This window comes from Tachysurus vachellii, chromosome 3 (assembly GCF_030014155.1).
Source record: "Tachysurus vachellii isolate PV-2020 chromosome 3, HZAU_Pvac_v1, whole genome shotgun sequence".
Classification (NCBI taxonomy): domain Eukaryota; kingdom Metazoa; phylum Chordata; class Actinopteri; order Siluriformes; family Bagridae; genus Tachysurus; species Tachysurus vachellii.
The window spans coordinates 23,095,882-23,122,777 of NC_083462.1; the positions used below are offsets into that span (position 1 = coordinate 23,095,882).

At 36.7% G+C, this 26,896-nt stretch overlaps 2 protein-coding genes across 3 annotated transcripts; both read right to left on the reverse strand.

Moving 5' to 3' along the window:
- Positions 1-3,215: 3,215 nt before the first annotated feature.
- On the reverse strand, positions 3,216-10,135 carry LOC132843176 (T-cell activation Rho GTPase-activating protein-like). Of its 2 annotated transcripts, none has more exons than XM_060866325.1 (10): positions 9,993-10,135; positions 9,033-9,117; positions 8,710-8,766; positions 8,503-8,560; positions 8,015-8,160; positions 7,167-7,328; positions 6,741-6,850; positions 6,241-6,421; positions 5,340-5,445; positions 3,216-5,112 (listed from the first exon to the last, which is right to left on the reverse strand). In XM_060866325.1, the coding sequence occupies exons 2-10, from the start codon at positions 9,057-9,059 to the stop codon at positions 4,004-4,006; spliced, it is 1,956 nt and encodes a 651-aa protein (XP_060722308.1). In that variant the 5' UTR covers positions 9,060-9,117; positions 9,993-10,135; the 3' UTR covers positions 3,216-4,003. The 2 variants fall into 2 exon arrangements, with proteins under 2 accessions (XP_060722308.1, XP_060722307.1); XM_060866324.1 differs by having other exon boundaries at positions 8,015-8,163.
- A 3,021-nt stretch (positions 10,136-13,156) lies between these two features.
- Positions 13,157-20,801, reverse strand: LOC132842421 (rho GTPase-activating protein 20-like). The gene is made up of 5 exons (XM_060865101.1): positions 20,497-20,801; positions 17,342-17,427; positions 16,036-16,206; positions 13,532-13,699; positions 13,157-13,169 (listed from the first exon to the last, which is right to left on the reverse strand). The coding sequence occupies exons 1-5, from the start codon at positions 20,596-20,598 to the stop codon at positions 13,157-13,159; spliced, it is 540 nt and encodes a 179-aa protein (XP_060721084.1). The 5' UTR covers positions 20,599-20,801.
- Positions 20,802-26,896: the final 6,095 nt, after the last annotated feature.

A 26,896-nucleotide genomic window follows, 5' to 3' on the forward strand; every position in this document is an offset into this window, starting at 1 on the left:
CTTGTATATTCATCTTGTTGACTCTGTGTATCAGTAGCGTATGACTCTAAAACAAATTCCTTATATGCGCAAGCATACTTGGCAATAAAGCTCTTTTTGATCCTGATTTAGAAGATATAGTGTATGGAAGTGGTAGCTCAGTGGTTAAAGTGTTAGACTACTGATCAGAAGGTGGTGAGTTTGAATACCTGGTCCACCAAGCTGCAACTCGTGGGCCCCTAAGCAAGGCCCTCAACCATCAATTGCTCAGCTGTATGAATGAGATAAATGTAAGTAACTCTGGATAAATGTGTTTGACAAATGCCATAAATGTAAATAAATGTTTGTTTCAAAGCACAATATGGCCATACCTCAATTAACACCAATCCTACAGTGAAATGTAGTGTGGCACCATCAAGCTCTGGGATACTTTTCATCAACAATCCCACAACTCTTTTCAGAAGTTAAGGAAGCTTGAATATACAGGGGAGTTAACAAGAAAACTTGCATCAGCAAAGTTTGACAGTTTCAGTAAACAAACAAAATTCAACAAACCACAAAAATCTAGAGCAATTCTGTCAGAAATAAGAAAGCAAAAGACACTCAAAAACAGCATACAAAGCTGTAAAAACTTAAAAAGATGCAAAAAATGGTTCTACCACTACAAAGAGGAACAAAGCAGCATTTTTCATTTTTTGAAAGATTATATGATTTGCTTGCAAATAATGAATTTTGACTTGAGCATATCTGTGTGCAATAAAAGTAATGTCTGGAACAAGTCTAATTCGTAATCCAGAATTTGATGAGTGTTAAGGGGATTGCATATTTTTGCAAAGCACTGTACTGAGATAACGGTTTAGCACTTTAGCTCCTCAGCAGGATCTTTTTTACTTGAGCCTCAATTACTTATTTTCCTGACATCTCTAGTGGTTAGTTCTAGACCAGCAGGAATTTGGTGTCAAAACCTAAACTTTTTGTGACTAAGAATTTAAACCAATCAGTGTCTCTGATATGTACATTTTCCTTGATCAACTAGTCAAATAATTAGTGCCAAACCTATCAAGGGTGCAGAATTCACAGATTACTGTCTGGGTGGGAAAGATGGGACTTTCTCTCTCCTGTTAATTTGAATGACTCTATCTAAATATGGCTGTCTATATATGGGAGGCTGCAGTTTGAGCTTCCCCCAAATGTCTTCAGCTGCCACAATATTGCATGAGCAGAAGTTCAAAAACACACCAAGCTAGAGCTGCAAATGTCTCGCAGGAAGCAAGTAACCCTCACCTTCACACTCAGTTGCTGTCTGTCATTGGGGACAGATAGTGGCTGAAAATTTGCAATAATGAGGAAATAAAAAAAAAGAAAAGGACTAGATCGCAATGTGAAATGGGTTGGTTTATCTGTATGTATTTAATATGTTTTATCTTCCTGCCCTCAGGAAGTGGTTTGGGGTTCAAAATCTGAAAAAATAAAAACAACTATGCCCAAAGTAAGACAGAGAACATTCAGTTCCTTCACGTTAAACATGTGAATCTGGAGTTGAGGTTTAATTTTCTCACTATTCACTACCCAGTACCTTATTTTTATTGTGTTGTTAAGGTGACAAAGCTAATGTAGCGTGACATGAAAAGTGCCTACATGTTTTACTTCATTGTATGATGTTTCACATCATGGGTATATCAGAGGGTTTCAATAATCACTACTGTAAATTTCAAGGATAATTCAGTGCAGAGGTTGCATGTAAATGTTACAAAAGCCGCAAAGCCTTTTGCTTTGATACCTGAGAAAGTCAAAGAGTTACTGAGAGAGGAAAATAGATAACACAGGAAACACTGTGGAGGAGGCAACTTTTGGTGAAAAGGTGAAACATATAGAAGTTTGTAATGTCTTTGTTGATTGCACTGGCACAAACGTCCAAGCCAAAGACAGTGTCAAAGACAATGCCAAAAATAATGATACAATTCCATGTTTCTGTGTGGTCACGTGATGTCACATGATATCAAAATGAATTGCTCCTTTGGTGTACTTTGATTCTACTTGTGCTTATTTTGCAGATGCTTTTCTAGAAATTGTGACCTAAATGACCTATCTAGCAAAGTCCTGGGATGACTTCCTATTCAATTGTGCAGAACTTTATGTGCTAATCCAGAATGTCTCTCTGTGCCATGGTTTGCCATGTGACGTGTTCATACAGTATAAAGGCTGTTTAGATTAAAGGTAGTAGGGTAGGTCAAATTAAGATATATATGAAGTACTTATACTTATAATACAATATACATAAAGGGAAAAAAAATTAATTTATGAATATAAGAGATAAGAGATTAGATTTAGACATAATTGTGAATTCTGTGAAAATGCTCAGCTCTTTCAGAACAGTTATGTAACATTGCTACACATGGTATAGCGTACACACGCTATTGAACACTCTAAAATGCTTTATTGTACTTTATTTAGGATGTTGATATCCATGACAGGAATTCACATCCAAAAACAGAACATTTGTTCCTATAATTTCTCACACTGAACCGTTTTCTTTTTACTCTCACCATTCAGAGATTACTATTATTCTGTAAAGCAAAGAATTCACTGACGTATTACTACTGTACAGTATATAATCAAGAGCTTAAGAGTGGAAAAGGTTCATCTTATGAAGATGAATGTGCCAGTCCATGTGCATATTCAGTTCAGAGGTTAATAAACCATGCTTTTGTCACATCCTTGCATGTACTTGGACGTGTCTATATATTTACAGGTGACACTTTTCACAGGAAAATGACAGTGCGCTCTCTGAAATTCACACTCTCACTGAAGTCACAACATGTCGAAACTATGAACATCAATGAGCTCTCTATCGGTGAAGCTATTTTCAGAAGGATGTCAAAAAAGACAGCTACATTTACACTATACAGATGTCTACTGATAGCAGTGCCTTTAGCCGAGAAGGAGGAAATGGTGGCACATGTTCAAAAAGCAGACTGAATTCAGAGAAAAACCAAATCAGCCCACGTGATCATTGCTGACTTCCTCTGTGCATAGCTCTTAAGCAGAACACGACGTTCTCACTGAGGCTTTGTCTCCGTTACGCAATTCCCTTCTAGAACTGGAACAGTGCATATACAGTATGAGATCCAAAGCTTCAGGCTTCTGATTAAAAGTTTTAACATTACACAGTACATGATGAAGTTTGCACAAAGGTGTCATACTGTACCAAAGGATGAGATGTTTTGAAGATAAAATTCTTAGAACATGCAGTTTATTGTAGTGAAAAAAGTGAGAATAACATAAAATACACATACACACAAACAAATATATATCTAATTTACAAGTGTCATTATGTACATGCCAGAGGCTGAAAACTAAGAATGAACTATTTAGTCAAACACTCTGGAATTGATGGTTAAAACAAAATATACACTAATTTGTGCAAATGTAGTCAATCAGCCAAACGTGATTGTTTTATTGTTTGGAACCTGAGCAAAATCGAAATAGCGTTGCTGACCTGGTTTCTTTTTTACAAACACATGCTCAAATCTTCAAAGATTTTAGAGAGATGGTTTTGATAACTTTCAGTTTCTGGTGTCATTCCACTTTCAAACTTTGGGAGGCAGAGTCTAGGGTGGCAGAATGTTGCCTACTTAAGATTAAGGAAAAAAGAGATTTGCCTTTTAAGATGGCTGCCACCATAACGTTACTGTGCTCAGCTACACTGAAGTTTTGTTGAAGTCACTGGTGTGATTTAAGGCAGCAATTTTTGGTGAGATAGATGTATCTTACTTGTTAGCATTATTAGCTTTGTAGCTCCAGTGCAAAAGTAAATAATTGATTTTGCCAAACCATTTCTTTAAGAGGCTATTCTATTTACATATTGGTATATATTTACATAAACATAGCTTCACACTGGTGATATTATTTTTTACATTAGCATATTAAATAGCTTTTAGAAAGAGAAAAATGACACTGCCTTACAGGGAATGTCTCAGACTAACAAGTGCATTGTGAAAACAACAAAAAGCTAAATACAAATTTACACATATGACTCCTTTGCATATGAGACCTCCTCGAACACGGGCTGACTGCACCGACGATTGTGCTTTTCAATCCTGGTGCAGCCTATTGACTCCGACATGGCTCTTTGCCTAAATGAGCTCTGCTGAGGTGCAATTATACCATCGTCGGAGAAGTTAAAATTGTCCAAATGTTGGCTAACATTATAAGGGTCCAGGATGTAATCGTTCATAGAGATGGGCCGAGATCTTTGCCCCAGCTCTCTTGCATCTTGAACAGTCATGGAACGGTATTTGGGAGGTGCCGGAAGGACCCCGGAAACGAGAGCTTGTTGGTAGGATGGGGGACTGCCAGGGTCACGTTTGTCTACATGATCAAAGACCTCTATAGCAGAGAGCGGCCGTTGGCGCCTCACTGGCTCATCCGGAAGCTCTGCCTCATTCTGAGAGTCCTCCTGCAATGTTCCACATGGGAAAGTGCCCTCTTTTTGTGAATCTGTTTTCTTGCCGCTTGCCCTGTTAATTGAGAAACTTCCCAGGCTTTTGGCTCGCTTAAATGAAAATGGACGCCTTGAATTTGTGTCCATTTTGGATTTCATGTTAAGAGACACGTGTCCCTCAGGTTGTGTTTTCCGAGGGCTGGATGGTGAGGGCAAAGGAGAGTTCACAAACACTGAATTTTCAGATAAGTTTGAGTTGGTGCTTTCCAGAGAACATGATGAGAAGGAGCAGGTTTTGATGAAATCTGGTACTTCAAGGTTTAGACTGCCAGCCGTTTTTCTCAGTAAAGGTTGCAATTTTGTCCTCTGTCCTTGTAAAAATGAGTCATCAGAATTTTGCTTCTTCAACTGCTGTTCATCATACTCTTTAGCAGAAGAACAGTCATCATGACTCCGTGCCAGAAATCGGAGGTCCTTCACGCCAGACGAAGAAAAGATGGCAGGCTCAGAGCTGCGCCGGTCGAAAGGCTTGGTGAAAGTCTCAAAAATGTCTTCTGAGGAGTGTGAATGATTGATTGAACACTGGACATGGATGTGAGGACATGCTTGTTGCATCTGTCCTGTCGCCTCTCCACTCTCTCCATCGGTGCTGTCATACGCTGAATCACGCTGATGTGAAGACATGGTATCTGTGAAAATTCAAAGTTGCCACACACTGATTTTAATTTTGTTAGCAAGACCTTCAGGTATTTTGGTGTCACTTATTTCTGTAGTAAAATCATAAAGTGTTCTTTAAATGCACTTAAACAATAGAAGATTAAGCTTTGAAAAAGCTGGAACCTCTGAGAATCTGGCTATACTTTACATGGAGTATGATTTTATAAGGCATGAGATTTATCAGCTTGGTTTTCTGTACCTGAGGTTTGACCCAGCTCTTCTTCTGGATCTCCAAGCAAAGTCAGGATATCTTCTCCAAAGATTTGACAACAATTTTCAATCAGGAACTGGGTTAAATTTGTCACCTAAAATGCAAAATGACAGTTATGATGTTAAGGATATAAATACAGCATGACCTATCAGTGTAAACTAGTTGTAGCTGGTTAGTGGTGGTGAAACTGTTTTTGGGAGTTTCCCTATAGGTCTGAGCTAAACATCATGTAAACATGAAGAGCGATTTTTCTTTATTTTGTCCACCATTTGAAAGACACAGCTGCTAACCTATAAGGTATTTATGAATAATAAAGTGCCTAGTAAAAAGTTTCCAAACCCTGCACTAACAGCATTTAAAAAAGCATATTTTTCCACTTTAACTTAATACATTTGAGTATTAAATTATTTAAATATTAATTAACTACAGTGGATACTGTGAGTGCCTACAGATTTAGCTGTTTTAAACAACTATTTTAGAGCCTTATAAGGATCAGGTGTTTAAAAATAGTTTAGAAATGCAATTGTCTTGTTCCTTATAGACAATTTTAATTGCAGTGATGCACTGCAAAAACCATCCCACTCTGCTAGTTTATGGGTAATTTATAGGCAGTTCTGATACAGATCCAATTCAAGTCTGATAAAGAAATGATTCTTTTCTGTTGCTGTGAAAATTCTTTGCATCTGTATTCTTCTAAAGTTTTTTTCTCAGTGTTTGTTTATTTCAACTCTTTTTGCTCAAATAACAAAAAGACTCACACTCATACCTAAGCAAACAAAAATACTTGCCTATTAAAAACTAGAATGCTTGTGGTTTGTCATGCATCGACAAACTCACACTTTGATCTTCCTGAACTTTATGAGTAAGAGTAAGATGTCAGGTGTCTAACCTTATTGACTGTGGTCACGTCTAGAGGCTGGCTGCTGAGCTGTAGGAGAGTCGGTGCAATGCAGATAGCCAGGTTTTTGGGATCCATTTTGTTTTTCTCTGTTCGCTGGATAATGTGGTATAGCAAACAGAGCAGGTGCTTTAGCAGGAGGGTGTTGGCTTTAGGGAGTTTGGAAACGATCCTAAACACAGGAGGAATGGACCAGGCACGGGACCAAAAGAAAAGAGGAAAAACAATAAATCAGTTGGTGCTCTATTTTTTTAAACAGTCTTTTTCTCATTCTACTCCAAAAGCAGAAGTAGCATCCCGCCAATTTAACAAGTTGACATTTTGACATTCAGTTGTTCCCTATTTAAAAAAGAAAAGTCCACTGAAAGCCCCACTTTCTATTCCTCATTTTGTTTTGAGCCAGTGAAGTTAGGTACTTTCTTAAAAAAGAAAAAGCACCAAGCTGTCCCAAAGCTTTGCTGTCTTTCACTTTCTTGCTACTCTATGCTCACCTTCTCAATTCATCATATCTCTTCTCATTCTCGTTGTTCTCCAGTGCTTCTATCCAGTCAGCATAGAGCTCGGCCACCAGCAGACTTCCTGGAAGCTCCCTCAGGAACATCTGCCGATAGAGTGGCATCAGTATTATTAATTTTTTATGACTTATATGATGGATATTTTTCTACGTTTGTCATTGTATTGGAAATGAGTCTATCCTTCCATGTCAACAAATACCAAGCTTACAGGATCACATAGCAACATGCTATAAACATTGTGTTAGTCATTTCACACAACTACATTACTGAAAGTTTCTGGAGACTTCATACTTTGCTCCAGTATAAACTGAGATATTGATGGGATGCTCATAACAATGCTTATGGTTACAATGTAAATGGTAGTATGAATGTTTGGATGCTACAATAAGGACAGCATTTTACCTTTAACAATCCAACCAACAGAGTCACAGGCAGTGCTTCCAAATCCACCGCAACTCCAGAGTCGAGTTGATCACGGACAGCATTCAGGTTCTTGCTGTTACAAGGTCTCCGGAAAACTCCCTCAGTATCAGGACCTTTCCTCCACAACAGCATAAGAAGCTCCTGAATAGACACAGAAGATGTAACACAGAGGTAAGGTGTCATGAGAAGAAATCATATGGACTTTCAGTTTGTTTTTGCTGTGTTTTGTTATTCCTCAAATTTGTTATCCATATTCCTACAAAAAGTGATGCTAAAATAAATCCCACAATGAAAAAAAAAACATTCTATTTCATGTCATACTGATGCACAGCTTTTCATCTCAGATTTCTTCGAGATGTTTAAACTAAAGCAGAGATGTTAACATGAGATTTGCTACAGCAAAAAAAAAACAAAAAAAAACACCGCTGGCAGTCTATCTGATTAAACATTTCCTATTGATTAGCTATTGAAGCTTGTGAACATGTGTGGGAAGCAGCTAGTTATGAAATCAGAGTTTTTTTGCAGACTTTTATAATGTAATTTCTATAGGGAACTGTTTTATGGTAAGTATAACTGTTAAGTTTTAGTTAATAATTTAAAAATGTGTTGGTTTATTTTGGATATACTTTATATATTTTGGATAATTCTGGGGTGGAACATCATCTAATTTTTTTCATCAGCATTCCCAGTTTTAGTCTTTACTTATCCTATATTTAAAATGGGTGAGATGCAGAAATTAATAACTAATAACACCAAGGTGAAGAAGAACATGTAATGTGTCTGCTTATACAGCATAAGTATCACAAAGAAGAAGAAGAGAGACGTACAACAATGGGTTTGGGGATTTTAGCATCTCCAGGGAGAGTCTGGCCAAACAGCTGGCTTGTCTTGTGTCCTGGCTTTGTGGATATGCCTGTGTGCGTGTCTCTTCTTTTCAACTTGGAGAACAGGCTCTTCTTACCACCATCATGTTCTGCTAAAGCCAAAAATAAATCAGCACATGATTATGAGTCAGAATGATAAGGGGGAGTTGGTAAGAATATAGCAGACTGAAACAGGGCTGAGACTAAATGTGTGTATTTGAGATGACAACAATGAGGACACATGAGTTAGAGTTTGAGGTATAAAGTCACAAAGTCTCTCTCTCTCTCTCTCTCTCTCTCTCTTTTTTTCTTTTTCTTTTTTCTTTATCTCTCACCTCCTACTCTCTCCTTCTTCTGTTTCTTCCCCACTTAATGCCACTGGCACATTCTGGACTGCCCCTAACCACACTTGTGGTCACTAACCGCCCTTTTTGAATCGAGTTTGAACTCACCAATCCCCGACTCTGTTTTGCCCTGCAGGGAGGAGACATTGCCGTTGTCATGGAGAGCCTGGAAAACAGCAGGAAGTGAGTTTGCGGCAATTCAGAGTACACAACACACACCCACCACACCCACCAATCTTTTTTCTTCAAATCAACAAACTGGCTGCTCTCTTCAATGTTATATTTTTTAAAACGTGTTGCAAGATCAATACTCACATTAACTTGCAGGTCAATGAGACTGTCCTCCATTCTTCCTCCACTCAGAGCTTTATTCTGCAACACACCACACAAGGACAGAGACACAGAATTATACCCATGAACAATGAATAGGGAACTTGTAATCCAACATCTAAAAATTGCACAATCAATTAATTTACAACTTAGAATGAAAGTTCCTAGAGATGTACAGTAAAGGATCTTGGGTTAAAGTCGAACATCAGAGAAGGATTTGGACACTCTTTATAAAACTTGATAAAAGCCATACAAGTCAGTAGAAGTCAATAAACACTTTTATAATAAATATATTTAGGTGTACATACTGCGGTGGTGCTGCTCAAGACCTTCATGAGGACACTTGGCGGTGGTGAAATCGTAGCGGTCCTCTTCTTTGCCTCTGTTATTTTTCTGTTAACGTTTGCAGTGTGGTTAGTGGTTTTATATCAACAATCCCTTTCAACTATCTACTTAGCAAAACACTGAAACATTACAATGCTCCTATTATCAAAGATATACAACTATTTGTAGTAGTATTTTTAATATATAACTATTGATGATGACAAAAAGAAAACTACAAGTGACAATTTGTGTGAAGTGTGATACAGCCAGAAGAATGAATGTTAGTTACACACAAATAAAATTCAGGTAAAGACTAAATTTAAGGACCAAACGACATTTTGTAAACGATGTGACCTTTCTATTCAGTAACTTTTCTGTTCAAATTTGTACAGGAAAAGATACTTTGCATTAAGGGATATTGTGTGTATTGTAGTTTAGTTTTTATGTTACTATATTGTCAGTTACCACAAGCAAAAATATCTAAATTAATATGAATAAAAAAACAAAAAAACAAACAAAAAAAAAAACACTAGCTAAGCTATGCACTAGTATCTACAAGGTGCCTACTTGCTAACTAGGAGCACATTAAAAAAGTGATACTTTATACCATAAAACACCACAATAACAATATCAAATGAACATCAACACACACTTGAATATATTGATCAGAAAACAATGCATCACTGTGTAAATCAGTTCAAATTTACTGTGCTAATCTTAAGTGTATTAATAAGCAACAATTAGGGCAGTTAGGAATCCTTAGACAAATTGCAAAACAATGCAGATTTTTTCTAATTATTTGACTTTACACAAATTTGTATGGCTCCCAAACTGAGTGCCATTTTGCATACTTAAAGATTTTATCTAATTAACTTTATGTATGATTGCTAATAAATATAATACTTATAAACAAAACAAATATAATATCAGAGAAAGGCACGTACCTGTGAACAGTATCTAACCAGCGTTCTTTAACTTCAGGCGAACTGCATGTAAAATAACAGCATGGTTTGAGTTACTGATCCACAGAGCTCATACATGTGATGGACTGGCTGCACATGCGCAGCCTCTTTTTAACCAGCGGAAACTGCACCAGATCATGGGGACAGGAAACAGCATCATGGTAACACTGCCATTTCCTCTTTTCACCCTGACTCTGTTCGACAAGTGGAAAGTTTCTCTGTGATGGCCAAGCACCTGACTAGGTGTTTAGAGCTTGATATGGGACAATAGGAAGTGCATACACAAATCGAGACAGTGGGATGTGTGCAAATTGATAGCTGTTTGTGGTGTGTAAGGTGAAACAAAGCGTATTGTGAGATTAAATGTGATTGTACAGCACAGTGGTCTACAAACACAACACAAACACTCCTACTCCTCATACTAGTGGTGCTGTCTGTCTAAGTCTCTATGCCTGGTTTCATCTAATGGAATAAATAGTTTATTGAATTGAATTTTATATTTATTATATTACATTATGTTAACTCTGAGTTATTAAACTTAAACTATATTGATCTTGAGCATGAGCTTTGAATCCTGGTTGTTAAATTCACAGCGGTCACATGGCAGGTTTCAGGAGTCGTGTGCACTGACCGAACGTGTGCAATGTGTGTAAACTGTGTCTATGTTTGTGTTTTTTTGAAAGTTGCAATAGTGGGTCATGTGGGATGATTGTATATCATGTGCTAGATGTGAAATGTGTTAAGTCATAAATGAAAGTAAATTCCTTGGTTGAATTATTTCTCTCTTCCCCCTTAATAGAGAACAATTTTAAGAACGTAATCCAATTATTCAAACCTTGTTTGAGTCATTATTCAAATGTGTCAAATAATATTCTGACTATTTATTATTTATAACAATACAGTTTTCTTGACAGAAGTTTGGCCTTGATTTTGACTTGAGAGGTTTTTAAGTTAAACCAGTGTAATTAAAATGATCAAAGAAGCAAGCTAATAACTAGGATAACTCAGATAATAACGCATGGTAATTTATTATCTGGTTGGGATTTTCACTACTTTAACAAAGCATGTTAACAACTATCATGGTCCAACTATCATGCTATCCCTGGCTGGGGGGATTTATTATATCACAACCATTAATCGTTATCCAATATCCATTATAAAAGCAGTTATATTTACTTTTCAATTTGTATCATAAGCAGTTTACTTGACTCGTCAGTTGAATCGAAGGGGTTTAATCTTAACTCAGTAATTCAACAACAAAATCAGGCAATAAATAATTTAAATTTAGCTGTAATGCTCTGTGCCTGTGGAAAGTTCAAGAATAAAAAGCTCATGAGCTACAACTACACTGTTTTTTTTTTTTGACACAGAGTGAGTTTTCACATTGCCAGTACATAGGAAATTAAAACAAGACTTCCACACGTTTTTAGACTGGAGGAGGAAACCCAGGAGAACAAGTGGGAATCAAACCTCCAACCCTGGAGGGATGAGACAAACATGTTAACCATAAGTCATTGATTGAGAATTGATCATTGATGTAACTAGTTTGCTTTTTCTCTGAATTAAATAGACACAAAAATTTATTTGAACAGTACTTGGGAAAATGTCAACACTATGTACATTTGCAGTACTACGTAAATGGCAACTATTAAAAGGCCTTCTTTTTTCAATAAATGGCTGATTTCCCTCTTTGAGTTTCCCTGTGACGTTGAACACAAAGTCAGTGATCATGTGAGCAGTCCAGAATGTAGCTTTGTGTTACAGAAAGCAGTTTTGTGGTGTTGGAGGAAATTTAGCTTCCCCTTAATTTACTTCCCTTTTTATTTGTCATTTTCGGCTGTCACACTCTAAAGAGGCAGTTGTTCAAACGTCAATAAAAAAAGGCACTAAAATCATTAAACCAAATGATAAAGATCCAAAACACATTTTCCCATACTGAGCAAGCTGACAAACCAACAGGCCCAGTATTTCTTGTTTACATTCAAGTCAGCAATGAAGACAGATCCAAGTGACATAGTAAAATATAACATTTGAATACAAACTTCTGTAGTTTAATGCAAGTTTGTTTTATTTATTTATTTATTTATTTATTTATTTATTTATTTATTTATTTTTTTTTTTTTATTTTTTTTTAAAGTAACAAATACTGCAGATTGGCTCAAATAAATTCTTTTGGATCAGTCTTCTCCCACCATATTCTCTCTTCTTCCAACTTCAGTTCCCTTTTGTTGTTTTTTTTACTTCCTATTCAGCTTTTAATATCCATTCAACAACCCACACACAGTCAGTTTGCAATATTTCATGTTTCAGACACAACATATCCGCATTTGATCTCATTACCATATTCAAAATATGGATATAATAATACTCATAAATAAGAAATCACAAACATGGTTGCAATAAATGTGATGGTTTTCTATGATTAGTTGGTAGACCAAACATATTTAGCCAATGTATATGTGAAGGAAAGAAACAGATTGAATAAGCTGCATAGCCAAAGCTTTGTTGACACCTGACCATCACACCTATGTGGTTCTTCTCCAAACTGTTCCTGTAAAGATTAATCCAGTTGCTGTAGCTTTACAGTTTCCCTTCACTGGAACTAAGAAGCCCAAACATGTTCTAACATGACAATGCCCTGTGAACAAATCAAGCTCTATGACGACATGGTTTGCCAAGGACACAGTGGGCAAACTCTGAGTTTCCTGCACAGAGTCCTGACCTCAACCTCATTGAACACCTTTGGGACGAACTGAACACAGACTGCACCCCAGATCTACTCACTCAACATCAGGGCCTGATGTCACTAATGCTCGTTACTGAACAAGCACAAATCCCCACAGCTACACTCCAAAATCTAATCAGAGAGCTTATTATAACATTAAAGGAGTTTAAATAACAAGCACATATAAGTTCAATAAAAGCAGGCAGTGGGTATACATGAATTTCTTAGTTTGTGTATAAATTTCCAACAAATGTGATGCCACTTTAGATTAAATAAACTTACAGGGTCATCAAACTGAAATATTTTATTTCTGACACTGGTTTGTTGTTCATAAGGTGTTCTAAATACATATACTGGTAAATACTGTATAAAGATGTTTATGATGGAATGTGTGTGTGTGTGTCAGTCTATTTTTGTCTCTCTAGCAGTCTGCTCTGGTGCACACAGCCTGAAAAACTTAAAAACCTGATTAAAACCTGAGTCAGTTTTGAAGTGCGTAGGCGAAGGTGGATTTCTGAGGTAACGTTTCTGTGAAATTGTCCCCAAAAATGACGTCTTCTTTTTAAAAAAAAAACAATAAAATTGAACTTCACAGAAATCTAATTATTTTTCATTGAAACAGCACAAAACATCCCCAGTTAGAAAAGTCATTTAACATTCAAAGACTTCAAAGTGCAAAAAATACTAAATACAACCACAAACCTATTGATATTTCTGATGCTGTTTTAGTTCTGTGTAAACATCTCGCATAAAAAAACGCAGATCTGTTTTTAAAACCCAAATTTCATCAACTCACCTGAATGTCAGTAGACAGAGAGAGACAGACCAAGCCAGAATGATTGTCTTCTTCACATGGGTGCATCTGTCTTCATCCTCACATCCTTCATCATCCTCACTTCTAAATTCACAGACCCAAAGTTGCTCCAGGTTAATTCTGTGTTTTAGCCTGTAGCTGCCTCTGGATCTGAAGATGAAATAATGAAGAGAATGAGGAGAATGAAGAGAATTATTTTTATTATGAGTTAATCAGTTACTCTTCATTAATAATACCTAAGCTACTGCTACAGAAAACCACTTCATGTTGTAAAGAAGCTGATTATTTTCCAATAACAGCACTTCACTGTATGTATTCCTCTTTTTAAAATTGCCACTGTTTCATTCATTATCAATCGTGAGGTTTTAGCGGTTTCTAAATATGTCTGATGTTGTGTAATGTCCATGAAACAAGTTACTTCATATAAACCAGCTTCTCTTTTTTTCCTCTCTTGAAGATATTCATACCTTCATAAAAAGAGAGAAACTGTGAAAAAAAGAGAAAGAGAGAAATCTTTGACTGTAAGCACTGACACGCTTTTGGACTCCTGCATAAACAATAAATGAATGTCTCCTCACAGAAAACTTCACCTTATTATCTCAACAATTACACTTTTAATCTGTTTGTAAGTTGTTATACTAGGGACAATTGTGTTAGTAAAAACCTGTCACTTGGAGCTATTAGTGGTGCTAAAGTACTGTCAGAGATACAGGTCATAAATATGAATGAAATGTGAAAAGCCTAGTGGTTAAGGCATGGAACTACTGATCAGAAGGTCATGAGTTTGAATCCCAGGTTCACCAAGCTGCCACTGCTGGGCCCCTGAACAAGGCCCTTAACCCTCAGTTGTATAAATTAAAATGTAAGTCACTCTGGATAAGTGTGTCTGCTTAATGCTGTAAATGTCACAACCAGGGAAGGAAGGAGACGGACCCGCTCACAGGATAGCTGGACTAAAGCAATACAGATGACGACACTTAACAACGACTAGACGTAACCAATGAATCCGCGCTGCCATCGGCAACACGGCTCACATTTATACAAAAGACAATGAGAAACAATTAGGAACAGGTGTGGAGACAGGGAGGAGCAAACGAAGGCGGGGCAGACATGTGACAACAACAATAACAATAACAGCACATGGCCGAAAGTCCGCGCTGATTCCTGACAGTAAATGTATATATAGTCAATTCTATATGTATGTTCAGCTGTGGCAATAAAAATGTTTTTATAATATACAGTATGCACACTGTCCAGCGCTATTTTGTGTATTTGTCCTGTAGTGTTTTATATTGTCCGTTTGCACTAGGTTTCCCACGATGCACTTTATGTGGCTAGGACAACTTACATTAAGTCCTTAAGTGTTTTACATAGCAGCATGGTCCTGAAGAAATGTTTAATTTCACTATGTACTGTGTCGGCTTTATATAGATGGAATGACAATAAAAGTCATCTTCACCTGACTTGACTTGATTCTAAACCGATTTTGTCATCAACATTAATACTGTGCACTGGCTTTGAAAGTGTTCTGGAGATGTTTCTGGGATAAAGAAATGATTAAGGAGACACAAATGATGGCCTGGATGATACGTAATCACATAAACACACAATATTACATGGCTGAAAGTCTTTTCCCACAGCTACAGCTACATGTTAAAGTTTATGTGTAAATACAAGTACAGTATATGATGCTTAAACAAAGTCTTTTTTTATAAACATTAAGGTGTATAAATGTATCAGTCATGCTGCTTTTTACAGACAGCAAAATCCTGTATACTCTAGTTTGTCTGATTTCTTTGTGTTTCTATTGTATATGTTTTACACTGGTGTCATGAACACGTTGCATTTTAGATGCAATCTAAGTCACTGATAAAACAAGCTGTAATAATATAACAGTCCATCTGTGCAATTACAGAAATCAATGCAAAATCAAACAGCCTCTGTTACATTCTGAGGAATTTGTCAAAATTACTGAATTTGTCAAAATTACTGCAGATTTTCCACAGACTTGCAAACAACACATGTACTTACGTGATATTAGCTAAATTGTTTCTCTAGTTTAATATAATTTAGGAAGATAGCAAAGACTTTTGGTATCATTAAGCAGGCTGTGAGATAGATAAAAAACCTTTGTAACACCAAGACAAGCACAGTGTGAAATTATCATATTATAAAATCAGCTGTGATAGAATAGATCAAACCCACAGTGGACTGAAGCGGATGCACTGATAGAGGTGATAACAGTACACATCGAAGAGAAGATAAACCAGCTGAAAAAATGGTGTCTTACAATTAGACATTAAACAAGAGTCAGATTTAGGAAAGTGAATTATGTGAGCAACTACTTTTATGTAATAAGTGCATACATATAGGAGACTTTGGAGAAGTTGTGGAGACCTTATGGATGAAGTCTGGAAGAAGTTTGTGACTTGCAGTCATTTTAACTGACTGTACAGTATGTGTGTATATCTGTGTCGCAGTCTTACTTGAGCTTAGCGATGACCAACACATCACTGAAAAGGAATATATGTCTTTCACTTGTCTTCTGTCCCTCAGTAAGCTGTACCGTGCCCTCCAGGATGAGCTCCGAGTCCTCATTGCTCAGCCCGAGGACAAACGGACACTGATCTATCACGATTGCAGGTACACACTCCTCCCTGCATGACACAGCAGCACACATCACACAAATTTCCTGCTCAGGGACCAGGAGGGGTTCATGTCTATAGATGTTGGTGGGACAATATTAAAAATGTCTTAAAAATTTTGATTAAGAGCCTAAAACACTTGACTTATGTTGTATGCTACTATCTAATTGAGAGTCAATAAGATAAATATGATGTATATTTGTTCAACCATGTTTGATAAAAAAGGTGTTTTCCCTGAAGAACTAATGTCAATAAACAGGGTTTTCCAGCGTATCTCAAAAACCCATAAATGTCTAAACACATAAATTAGTCCAGAAATTATTACAGACATTGCAGAAGGAAGAAACATGTTTCTTCTTTTTCTAAGTGTCACCATGCACACGTGCATTTCTGACATATGTTTTCCACTCCATAATCCTCACATCCCTCTCCAAATCTTTCAAATATTTTCCAATAAAAATGGATGTAATGGAGACAATCGATTTAATTCAGACTATTTGCTTAGATGAAGGTGTAATAATCTAAACACGATGGCTTCTTCTCCAGTAGGCCTCTATTAACACTGGCTGTAGTTCTGATTTGTGACCACTAGGTGTAATAATCTGTCAAATAACAACACGAATGTCATGATGAGATTTTAAAATTATTGCTCATCCAAAGCAGTAGTAGTAATTCGTAGTTAAAAATGTATGGAGCTGTGAATGAGCTGAAAATGAACATTTTCAAAAGACCATGGATGAGCCTCAAGTGTGCTGGATGTAACATAATCTAGATGATGAGTGAGTGGAGGCCTTAACCACATTGAGTTGTCACTGATATACCTCCAAATTTACAATACAGCTTAAAATCCAATTTTCTCTATGTAAACCTTTAAATTTCTTGCTTAGGTGTACCTCTGTGCTTTCAGTAGAGCTGCAATCCGTAGAGATGTTGGCTCTCCTTCTCCAGGAGAAAGCATCATTAAATGATCCCTTTGTTTTCAGTCTCTCTCTCTCTCTCTCTCTCTCTCTCTCTCTCTCTCTCTCAGAGAAGTGTGTCAGGACAAGTAACCATATTCCATTCCTAATCTCAAATGCTTTATAATCTATCAGAAAACTAAACAGTTCAAAGAAATACTCTTGAAAGACTTGAAGGAAATAGTATCTACCTAATGGAGGGCCAAGACATTCCCAGAGTCTTCCCAAACACAGCACTTGGTGCTGATCGTCTTCTCCTGGCCAGACTGCGCAAGTGCTGGAAAAGAGAAAAATAATCAAAAACTGCTATTGTATATTATAAATTATACAAGACTATATCACATACTGTTTCCCTTCTTCTGCACATCATGTTGTAATAATGCAATAATTTTTTGCATGCACAGTGCAGACCTAGCGTGTAAGGAATCTGTGATTAATTTAGACTTTCTCACACACCAGAACTCTCTCTCACACTGGTTAGATCTATGCATTGCGTGTGAAGTAGATCACTTTAAAGATGTCTCACACATTACTGCCCACCTCTGACTTATTTATTTTTCTTTAGACTGATTTATTATTTAGTCTCTTCCATTTATTGACCAACAAATCCATTTGTTGTTGTACAGCTCAAAACAAATCATTAAACTGATGCTGAACGAGAAACACAGACGCACAGCATGATTACAGCGTGTCCCTGATGAGGAATTTTCATGCGCACCAGTGCATTCTGGGGCAGCCTTTCATACTGAAACAACACTCATTTGTTCAAGTAACAATATTCTGTCATTCACATTTGGTTCACAACCTGGTGAGTTTTAAAGTGTTAAAACATGCAGACAAGAAGATATCATTGAGGATGTGCTTCATTTAAAAAGCTACAGCACTTAACCTGCTTTATTATGATACTTAGTTGATCATAGTTGCAAGATCTTTCAGTAGGTTTCTTTAAAACTTAATACTATGTGTTTAATGAAAATTTGTTTGTCTTGTATTTGTTTTTTTGTTTTTTTACAGCTTGCAGGATTATGCAGTAATTAATGCTTCTACGGGCACAAAGTGATCATATCCTGAATCAGAGGGATTGCATGATGAAATCATACTAATTCAATACATCAATAATTGTTTTGTAACATTTTAAAATCCAAAATAGCTCAATGTTTTAATAAAGAATTTGGTAACTGGTAAATATAATTAACTCTACATTATAAAGGATTTAGCAAATTAAAACAATGAGTGAGGTAAATAAGACCTAAAGGATAACTTTATACCCAGTAGATTTATGACTATATGATAAAACAGTACTAAAATCCTTAATGAGGCATAAAAATGACCTCAACCTATGTCAAAATTCTAAAAGAAATTATTTCTAATTAAATAAATAAATGCCTCACACCTCTAGGGTTGGGGGTTCGATTCCCGCCTCCGCCTTGTGTGTGTGGAGTTTGCATGTACTCCCCGTGCCTCGGGGGTTTCCTCCGGGTACTCCGGTTTCCTCCCCCGGTCCAAAGACATGCATGGTAGGTTGATTGGCATCTCTGGAAAATTGTCCGTGGTGTGTGAGTGAATGAGAGTGTGTGTGTGTGCCCTGCGATGGGTTGGCACTCCGTCCAGGGTGTATCCTGCCTTGATGCCCGATGACGCCTGAGATAGGCACAGGCTCCCCGTGACCCAAGGTAGTTCGGATAAGCGGTAGAAGATGAATGAATGAATGAATAAATAAATAAATACCGATAATGAAGCATTAATGAAGCAATAATGTTTATAAAGCATGAATCTTGAAACTCTGCTTTAATGACTTTAATGACAGATGAATTAAAAATCCTTTGTGTTGTCTGGGTTTTGGACTTTCTTTGTGATTACATCAGCCAGAGAAGTGGGTCAAGTGACAGAAAAAAACACAGTAGACGGCAATTAACAACAGCTCATTGGTGCTAAACATGACCTAAAAGCCTTGTGGGAGGCAGAGGAAACTACAGAGACACCATAAACACACTCAGTCTGTTGTTCTTATCACCACTAACTTCATGATAACATACTATATAAAAAGGTTCTAGTGGAAAAAAAAACAGGTCAGATTGTGTAGACGGATTTTGCATTATACATACCACGACCATCTTATAGTATAGTACTGTATACACAATTTAACATGCCGTGTTCTAGTATTTTATACATTTTAACACCCGAATTCTAAAAAAAACAAACTGATTGCTCTGAAAGGGATGATTAAATTTCAGACTTTGTTTTTCCATCTGCAAGGAAAATGAATGGTTATATAATAAGAGCTCATTCTCTTATAAGCTTATTGTCACATAATCTAGGATGAGTAATAAACAGATTTAAAACCAGAGCATTATTTAAAAAAACAAAAAATAAATAAATAAATCACTGATCTGGTGAAGTTTTCTGTAAGGTTTTGTTTGTTTAACATCTTCGAAAGGAGTCTTCAGTGGCGTGTCAACACTAGAGCTCTTGTTAATAAGATGTAACAAAAGTTATTGTTCTTTATTATTTTTTTTATTGTATTGCAGTAAGAGGAATAAAACATTTCAGGGTGTGTTGTTAGTGGAAAATAATCCACTTCAATAGAAACATGAGTTAACAGTAATTTGTTGATCAACCAGCCTGTTGTTGGAAAGGATTTTCCTATAAGACATACTTCTTATTCTTGTTTTTTTCATCACATACGAAACGTATGACGTTACTATGACGATGTGTTTTAAAAGAGATTCTCGAGTTGGAGGGACCATCATGCGGTATCTCAAGAATGAGAAATGCCCAGCTCTTCATGTTAGAATAAACAAAATTGCAAGAGTGGTTATTTTGTTAATCATGATAAATATAAAGTCTTGCAGAAACACTAGTCCCACACCGATTGATTGATCACTCGATTGCATGAAACTGCTGATATTAGGGTCACATTGACTTCATCATCATCATCATCATCATCATCATCATCATCATCATCATCACCATTTCCATTAAGATGATCCCTCAGTTAAAATATCCTGCATTTAAACTGCACTAATAACTGTAGTGCTATTTTTAAACAGCAGCTGTACACGCTGTAAGGCATTAATGGAAGTTAATTACGCACAGAAAGTGATTTTATTTTGTGTCTATATATAAGGTGCAATCATGTATTTCTGGATGACTGAGACATCAGAGGGCTTCAAACTTATAAACATTTGAAAAAATGGTCTGTTTAAGAGTTCATTCTTAAGACTTACAGTTACTCAAATGTTATTTGTATGGAGAATGTGATCTAACATGAAAGATTAATGCATGCTTACATGCTCAGTCTGAAAGTCCTGAAATAACTAGACCATAATAAAAAATAATCACTCACCTGTTGTCTTTCATTAGTAACTTCATCATAGCTTCTTCTCCTCATAGCAGCAGGCAGGTCAGTGTAGAGAGCTCCTTCACTCTCCAGTCCAAAAGTGAACATCTAAACTCCTCTTCTCGTCTTATACAGAGTACACTAATGAGGCTGGGAACAATGAAGGGCTTCTAATGCTCATCCCCAGGCAGTGAGACAGGAAGAGGACGCAACTTGTTTCCAGCTCTGTGGTGATGTAAGTTAATGAGGACGATGTTAATGACGCAGCAGAGAATGAGCAGCCATGAGGGGAATGAGACAGCATCCACCCACAGACCTCCTGGTGTATACGTATTGAGGTGATAAACACACGGAAATTAAAAAATAAGTATTATATTAAATAAGTAAATATGTAATAATTCCCTATTATGTGTTTACTGAGATACACCGGTCCAATGGATCATACTAGGAATATGGAGAAAATAACAATCATTCCTTCTTTTATTTCTTCCAAAAGCATCAAATATGAGAGACATAGGAGATTTTTTTCTTCCTTCAGTCATCTTTAGGAAACATTTTGTTCTCATCAGGAATGTGTGAATCTGCAGGAACAGTGGTCATGAGGTGGAGAAGCTGGTGAAGGACTTGGAAGGATTTATTTATTTATTTATTTTTACATTTTTACATCCTATAGCAGCACATTACTTTTTTATTCCTTAACTATTATTATTATTATTATCATTATTATTATTATTATTAAAATTGTTTTAACACATAAATTTAATTAATTCTCTTAATTGCTTCCTCTTCAGATACAGAGGCAGCTACAAACAAAACACGGAATGGGACTGTGACTTTGGAAGTGAGGATGATGAAAGATGTGTGGATGAAACAGACGTGTCCACCTGAAGAAGACTGGCCTGATGTCTCTCTCTGTCTGCTGACATTTAAATGTTATTCAATTCAATTCAGTTCAGCTTTATTTATATAGCACTTTTAACAATGGACATTGTCCCAAAGCAGCTTTACAGAACATAAAAAACATAATACAAAAAGTTTCATATTCTACAAAGATTAATATCATAGAAAAGTTCAAGATTAATATTAGACTTAAATTTATATGTGTTTGTATTTGTTCCCAATGAGCAAGCCTGAGGTGATTGAGGCGACTGTGGCAAGGAAAAGGTACTTAAAGTTAGTAATAGTTTTATCTAGCTCTTTTATCATGTCCTGTACTTGAAAAGCACTGTAGTTGTGAGTGTAGAGCTTTAGGTGAGACTGGGTCATGAGATGATTTCAGGGTTGAACATCCACTATTTATTTCCTGATACTTTCAATTTTTTCAGTGAAAAATCTCATAAAGTCCTCACTACTGAACTGTGATGGAATAGTGTGTTCGGATCTCTGTTTTTTTGTTAATCTAGCCACTGTGCTAAATAAAAACCTGGGATAGTGTTGGCTAATTTCTATGGGTTTGCGCAGGTGCTCAGCCCTACACACAGAAAAATAGGGGTATCGTTTCTGTACCTAAAGGTACATTTGCCATGAAAGTACCCTGTAAGGTACAGGAAATGGTCCTTAAGGTGACAACTGTGAACCTTTGTTTTAATTTAAAGGTACAAAATTAGTTCTGACAGCAAAGGGTACATAATTGTACTTTTAACAAGCTTAAGGTACATTATGCAGCAAATCAGAGATCAGAGCAGCTTTTAGAGCCTGTCTTCACCTGGACATATTGTACTTGTATGCAGTTCTAAAAACCTCTGATTTAGTTTTTCTCCACTTTTACTCGAGGTTACGGGTTGACTACTGTATCATACCATGGTGCAGGTATTTTGTCTCTAACTCTTTTTAATCGGATGGGGCAACAAAGTCTAACGTGCTAGTGAAGATGAAGTGCCAATGCTGTCATTTCATCTAGATCGATAATACGTTTAGGGGTATAGTAGAACTTCTGGAAAATCTGGATGTTAAAAACAAAATGTAAATCTGTGAGCTGGATTGATACTTATTTTGTGTGTCTTTTTATATGAGATAAAAAAAAATTCTCATTCAGTAATTTTTGCACATCTTCAAGTCTTTAAACTTTTATTGACATTTCTAAATGGGAATATTTTGTGCCGGTTCTTATATAAATAGTTTCCGTTCTTGTGAAGTTCTGTTTTATTGTTTTTTAATAGGAAGTCATTTTTGGGGACAATTCCACAGAAACATACCTCAATAAATCCACTTTCGCCTACGCACTTCAAAACTGACTCAGGTTTTAACTAAAGGTTAGCAGGCTGTGAAACAAGATGTTTGAGATAGAAAATCACATGCGCACACACAAACAATCCTAAGCATATACATCATTATATTTGACTTTAAATTTATATTCCAGTTATTTAAACAATGTTTGTCTCTTTTATTTTATACAAAAATGTTCTTGCTGTAATTCTATCAATAATTCTAGAGTTAGACGTAATTTTAGAATCTCACATCCACTATATGTAAAGCTTCAGCTTTTGTCTGTAATGGACTCTCTCTAGCTGTAAACCTTGTGGCTTAGCTGTGATCATTATGGCTACATTTATGCTCGACCCAACACACAGCATCTTTCCAGCTTAGTTGAAGCAACAAGCACTGGGGTAAAATAACTGACCTTCTCTTGGCTCTCTATAAACCTGACGAAGACCAAGTCACTGATAGAACTGGCCTTAGAAACATAACTGAATTTTTGTGAAAATACAAAAGCTCTGCTTTTAGCGTTAAACTCTATAATAAACTCAGAATCTACACCGACCTACTGTAGAAGCAGCTTAGGAGCTCTTGGCTGCACAATTCCACTTGACTATATACAGCTGTAGAAAGGACATTATTATAGGTTTTCTTTTTAATTTGAATCTTTGTAATATTTATTCTGTTTATATACAGTATTTCTGTAAAGCTGTTTTGACTATGTTCATTGTTAAAAGAGCTATAGAAACAAAATTTTTATTACAGTCTCTCTTTCTCTCTCTCACACACACACAGACACAGACACACACATTCGCACGTACACTTGTGTTTTAATACTAATTACACACATGCTGTATTTCGCTTTCAACCAGCTTTTATCTGCTTTCCCTCATGAATTGACTAGAACACTTTGAGTGAATTCTATATGCTAGTGTTTGAGGACAGTAAATATAAACTGCCTCTAATAAATAACAGTCTAAAAAAAAACATAATAAGGCCATCCTTAAAAATATTCTTGTTTGACGTAACCCGACCGACTCTGTCAATTTAGGACCGACTCAATTTTTTATTTTTTTTGCTTTGTTTGTGGTAAACACGATTTCACTTTTCTAACTTTAGCTAGTGTGTAATGTTCCTGTTTGAGCATAAACAACAACATCTGCAAAGTTACAACGTTCAAAGTTTTAAGCAAAGGGAGATATTTGCTTTTAAAGAAATCCATTTCTAAGGACTACAGCAAACGGCCGGAAGGGACTACACGACATTCCTCCAGGGTTGCTGACGTCATTAACCCCGATATTTACATAAACCCCTCCTCCGAGAATATTAAATAAGACTACTGGTAAAGGTAAGGGGTGTGTCGTTTCCGAAAAACGTGCACTAGGCAGTTAGCGAATCACAACACACTGGGCCAGCTAACCAATCTAAGCCCATTGCTATTTTTGAGGGACTGGCTTCATAGAACCCGGAAACCATCAGACCGTTTTACAAGGAGGGACAGAGCAGTGTAGAATAAATATATGAAAAATAATGCAATTTTTTAAAAAACGAAGCATGAACACATGTTACAGTGCACCCCACAAACACAATCAAGCCTTCGAAAAAACGTGTTTTACCACCCCTTTAAGTCCGACCGACTTGCTGGTTCTAAATTTGCGTTAAGACCGACCTTTTTTTTACTCTTCAAACAAGGCTACGTTCTTTCTTTTAAATGAAAACCTGAGACGTCATCTATGGCCTGTGCGTTCGCTTCGTCTCATACTCTCATTCACTGTCAGAGTCAACAGTTCGCGCTGCGGCTGCAGTAAACAAAATGTTCGCGGTTCGTGTTCTTGATGGGATTCATAATGGAGTAGTGAAAAGATCTTTCAGTGGTGGTCGTGGCAGGATCTGGTCCTAATCTGTTGGGAAGATCGTGGCTGGCAGAATTAGAAACGGACTGGAAAATGGTGAATAAAATTAGAACAAGTTCAGAGATGTTGCAAGACATTTTACAGAAGCATGAAATTGTCTTTAAAGAGGAACATGGGACATTAATTGAAGCCACAGCAAAGATTCACGTAGCCAGTGATGCAAAGCCTCATTTTTTTAAACCACGTTCATTACCTTTTGCCATGAGACAAAAAGTTGAAGCTGAACTGGATCGTTTAATTCAAGAGAAAATAATTGAACCTGTGAAATTTTCAGAGTGGGTAGCTCCTGTCGTGCCTGTATTGAAGCCAGATGGATCTTTGAGACTTTGTGGAGATTACAGTGACTGTTAACCGGGAATCGTCACTATAGCAGTATCCTATTCCTCGGATGGAAGATATGTTAACAGTTCTGTCTGGAGGTGACAAATACACTAAACTAGACATGAGTCATGCCTATCAACAAATGCTGTTGGATGAAACCTCTAAGAAATATGTTACGGTGAATACTCACAAAGGATTATTCACTTACACAAGATTACCTTTTCAGAGAACTATGGAGGGAATTCTAAAGGATATTCCAAGAGTAACAGTGTACTTAGATGACATTCTGTTGACCGGAAACAATGATCAGGATCATCTGAGGACATTGGATCGAGTGTTGCAACGGCTTGAGGAGTATGGATTAAGGTTGAAAAGAGGAAAATGTAAGTTCATGGAAAAAGATGTAGTGTTTTTAGGACATAAAGTTGATGCCACAGGTATTCATCCTGTTCCAGAGAAGGTGTAAGCGGTAAAGGATGTACCGAGGCCAACATCAGTGATGGAGCTGAAAGCATACTTAGGTTTGTTGAAATTTTATAACAGATTTCTTCCAAACCTTTCTACTCTCCTGGATCCATTGCATAAACTTTTAAGGAAGGATGTGTGTTGGGGTTGGAAAGAAGAGCAGGAAAAAGCTTTCCAGAAATCTAAAGAATTGTTACAGTCCAACCGTTTGTTAGTTCATTATGATGAAAGAAAAGAACTAATCCTTTCTTGTGATGCTTCAGCGTATGGTGTGGGAGCTGTGTTGGCACATCGTATGAAAGAAGGAACGGAAAGACCCATTGGATTTGTGTCCAGGACCCTGACAAAAGCAGAGAAGAACTACTCACAGCTAGAGAAAGAAGGATTGGCTGTTGTGTTCTAGTTAAAAAATTCCATAAATACCTGTACGGACGTAAATTCGTAATCTGTACTGACCACAAACCTCTACTCAGTCTACTAAGTGAATTAAAGGCTGTACCTCAAATGGCATCTCAACGAATTATGAGGTGGGCAATAATGTTGGGAGCATATGAGTATGTGATTTCTTATAGAGCTGGGAGAGATCATGGAAATGCAGATGCCCTCAGTCGTCTTCCAGTGTTACAACAATCTGAGGAAGAACCAGAGGAAGAACAAGTACTGATGCTGGACAGTGTACTGGGCCCCTTAACTACAGCGGAGCAAATTAGGCACTGGACTAATAAAGATCCTGTGTTATCAAGAGTGTGTGAGTATGTGCTTAAAGGCTGGCCTGATCACAATACATCGTCTGAATTTCTACTGTATAAGCAAAGACAGCAAGAGCTCAGTGTTCAAGATGGATGTGTGCTGTGGGGAGCCCGGGTGGTTATCCCAGTACAAGGACGTTTGAAGTTGTTGGAGCAGTTACATCAGTTCCACCCAGGTATGTCAAAAATGAAAGGGTTGGCCAGGAGTTATCTATGGTGGCCGAAACTGGATGCTGACATTGAGACTCGAGTAAGTGATTGTACAGAATAGGGAAAATGTCATATTGCGATTATTGAGGTCAATATTGCGATTGCGATATGCGATTGCGATATAATAAACAAATGGTATCATGAGTCAACTTGCTTGGTTCTCAAGGAAAATGCACACACAGATTACTGATAATGCTGAAATTTGTATTTCTCAACTCAAACTAGCAACAACAACAAACAAATGCAAAACATTTTCAAATTAAAATATTTTTACAACATAACATCTTTGCATTACTGCAAACAAACTTGTTATTGTCTCATACAATAGTACAGCTAAATATAATAAATAGAACAAAGTAATTTCTATGTCCAGGAAAATAAGATATTTTGAACATTCTGTCCAAACAGGGATATTTTACCTGGACGTAACATTTTTGTATAAACTTTCAAAAAGGAATTTGGATATAAATGTGTGGTTCAAACCACACTGTTGTTGGTCATTTACAAAAACAAAAACAAAGCAACAAACTGGTACTTCCAAATCCTCTTTCT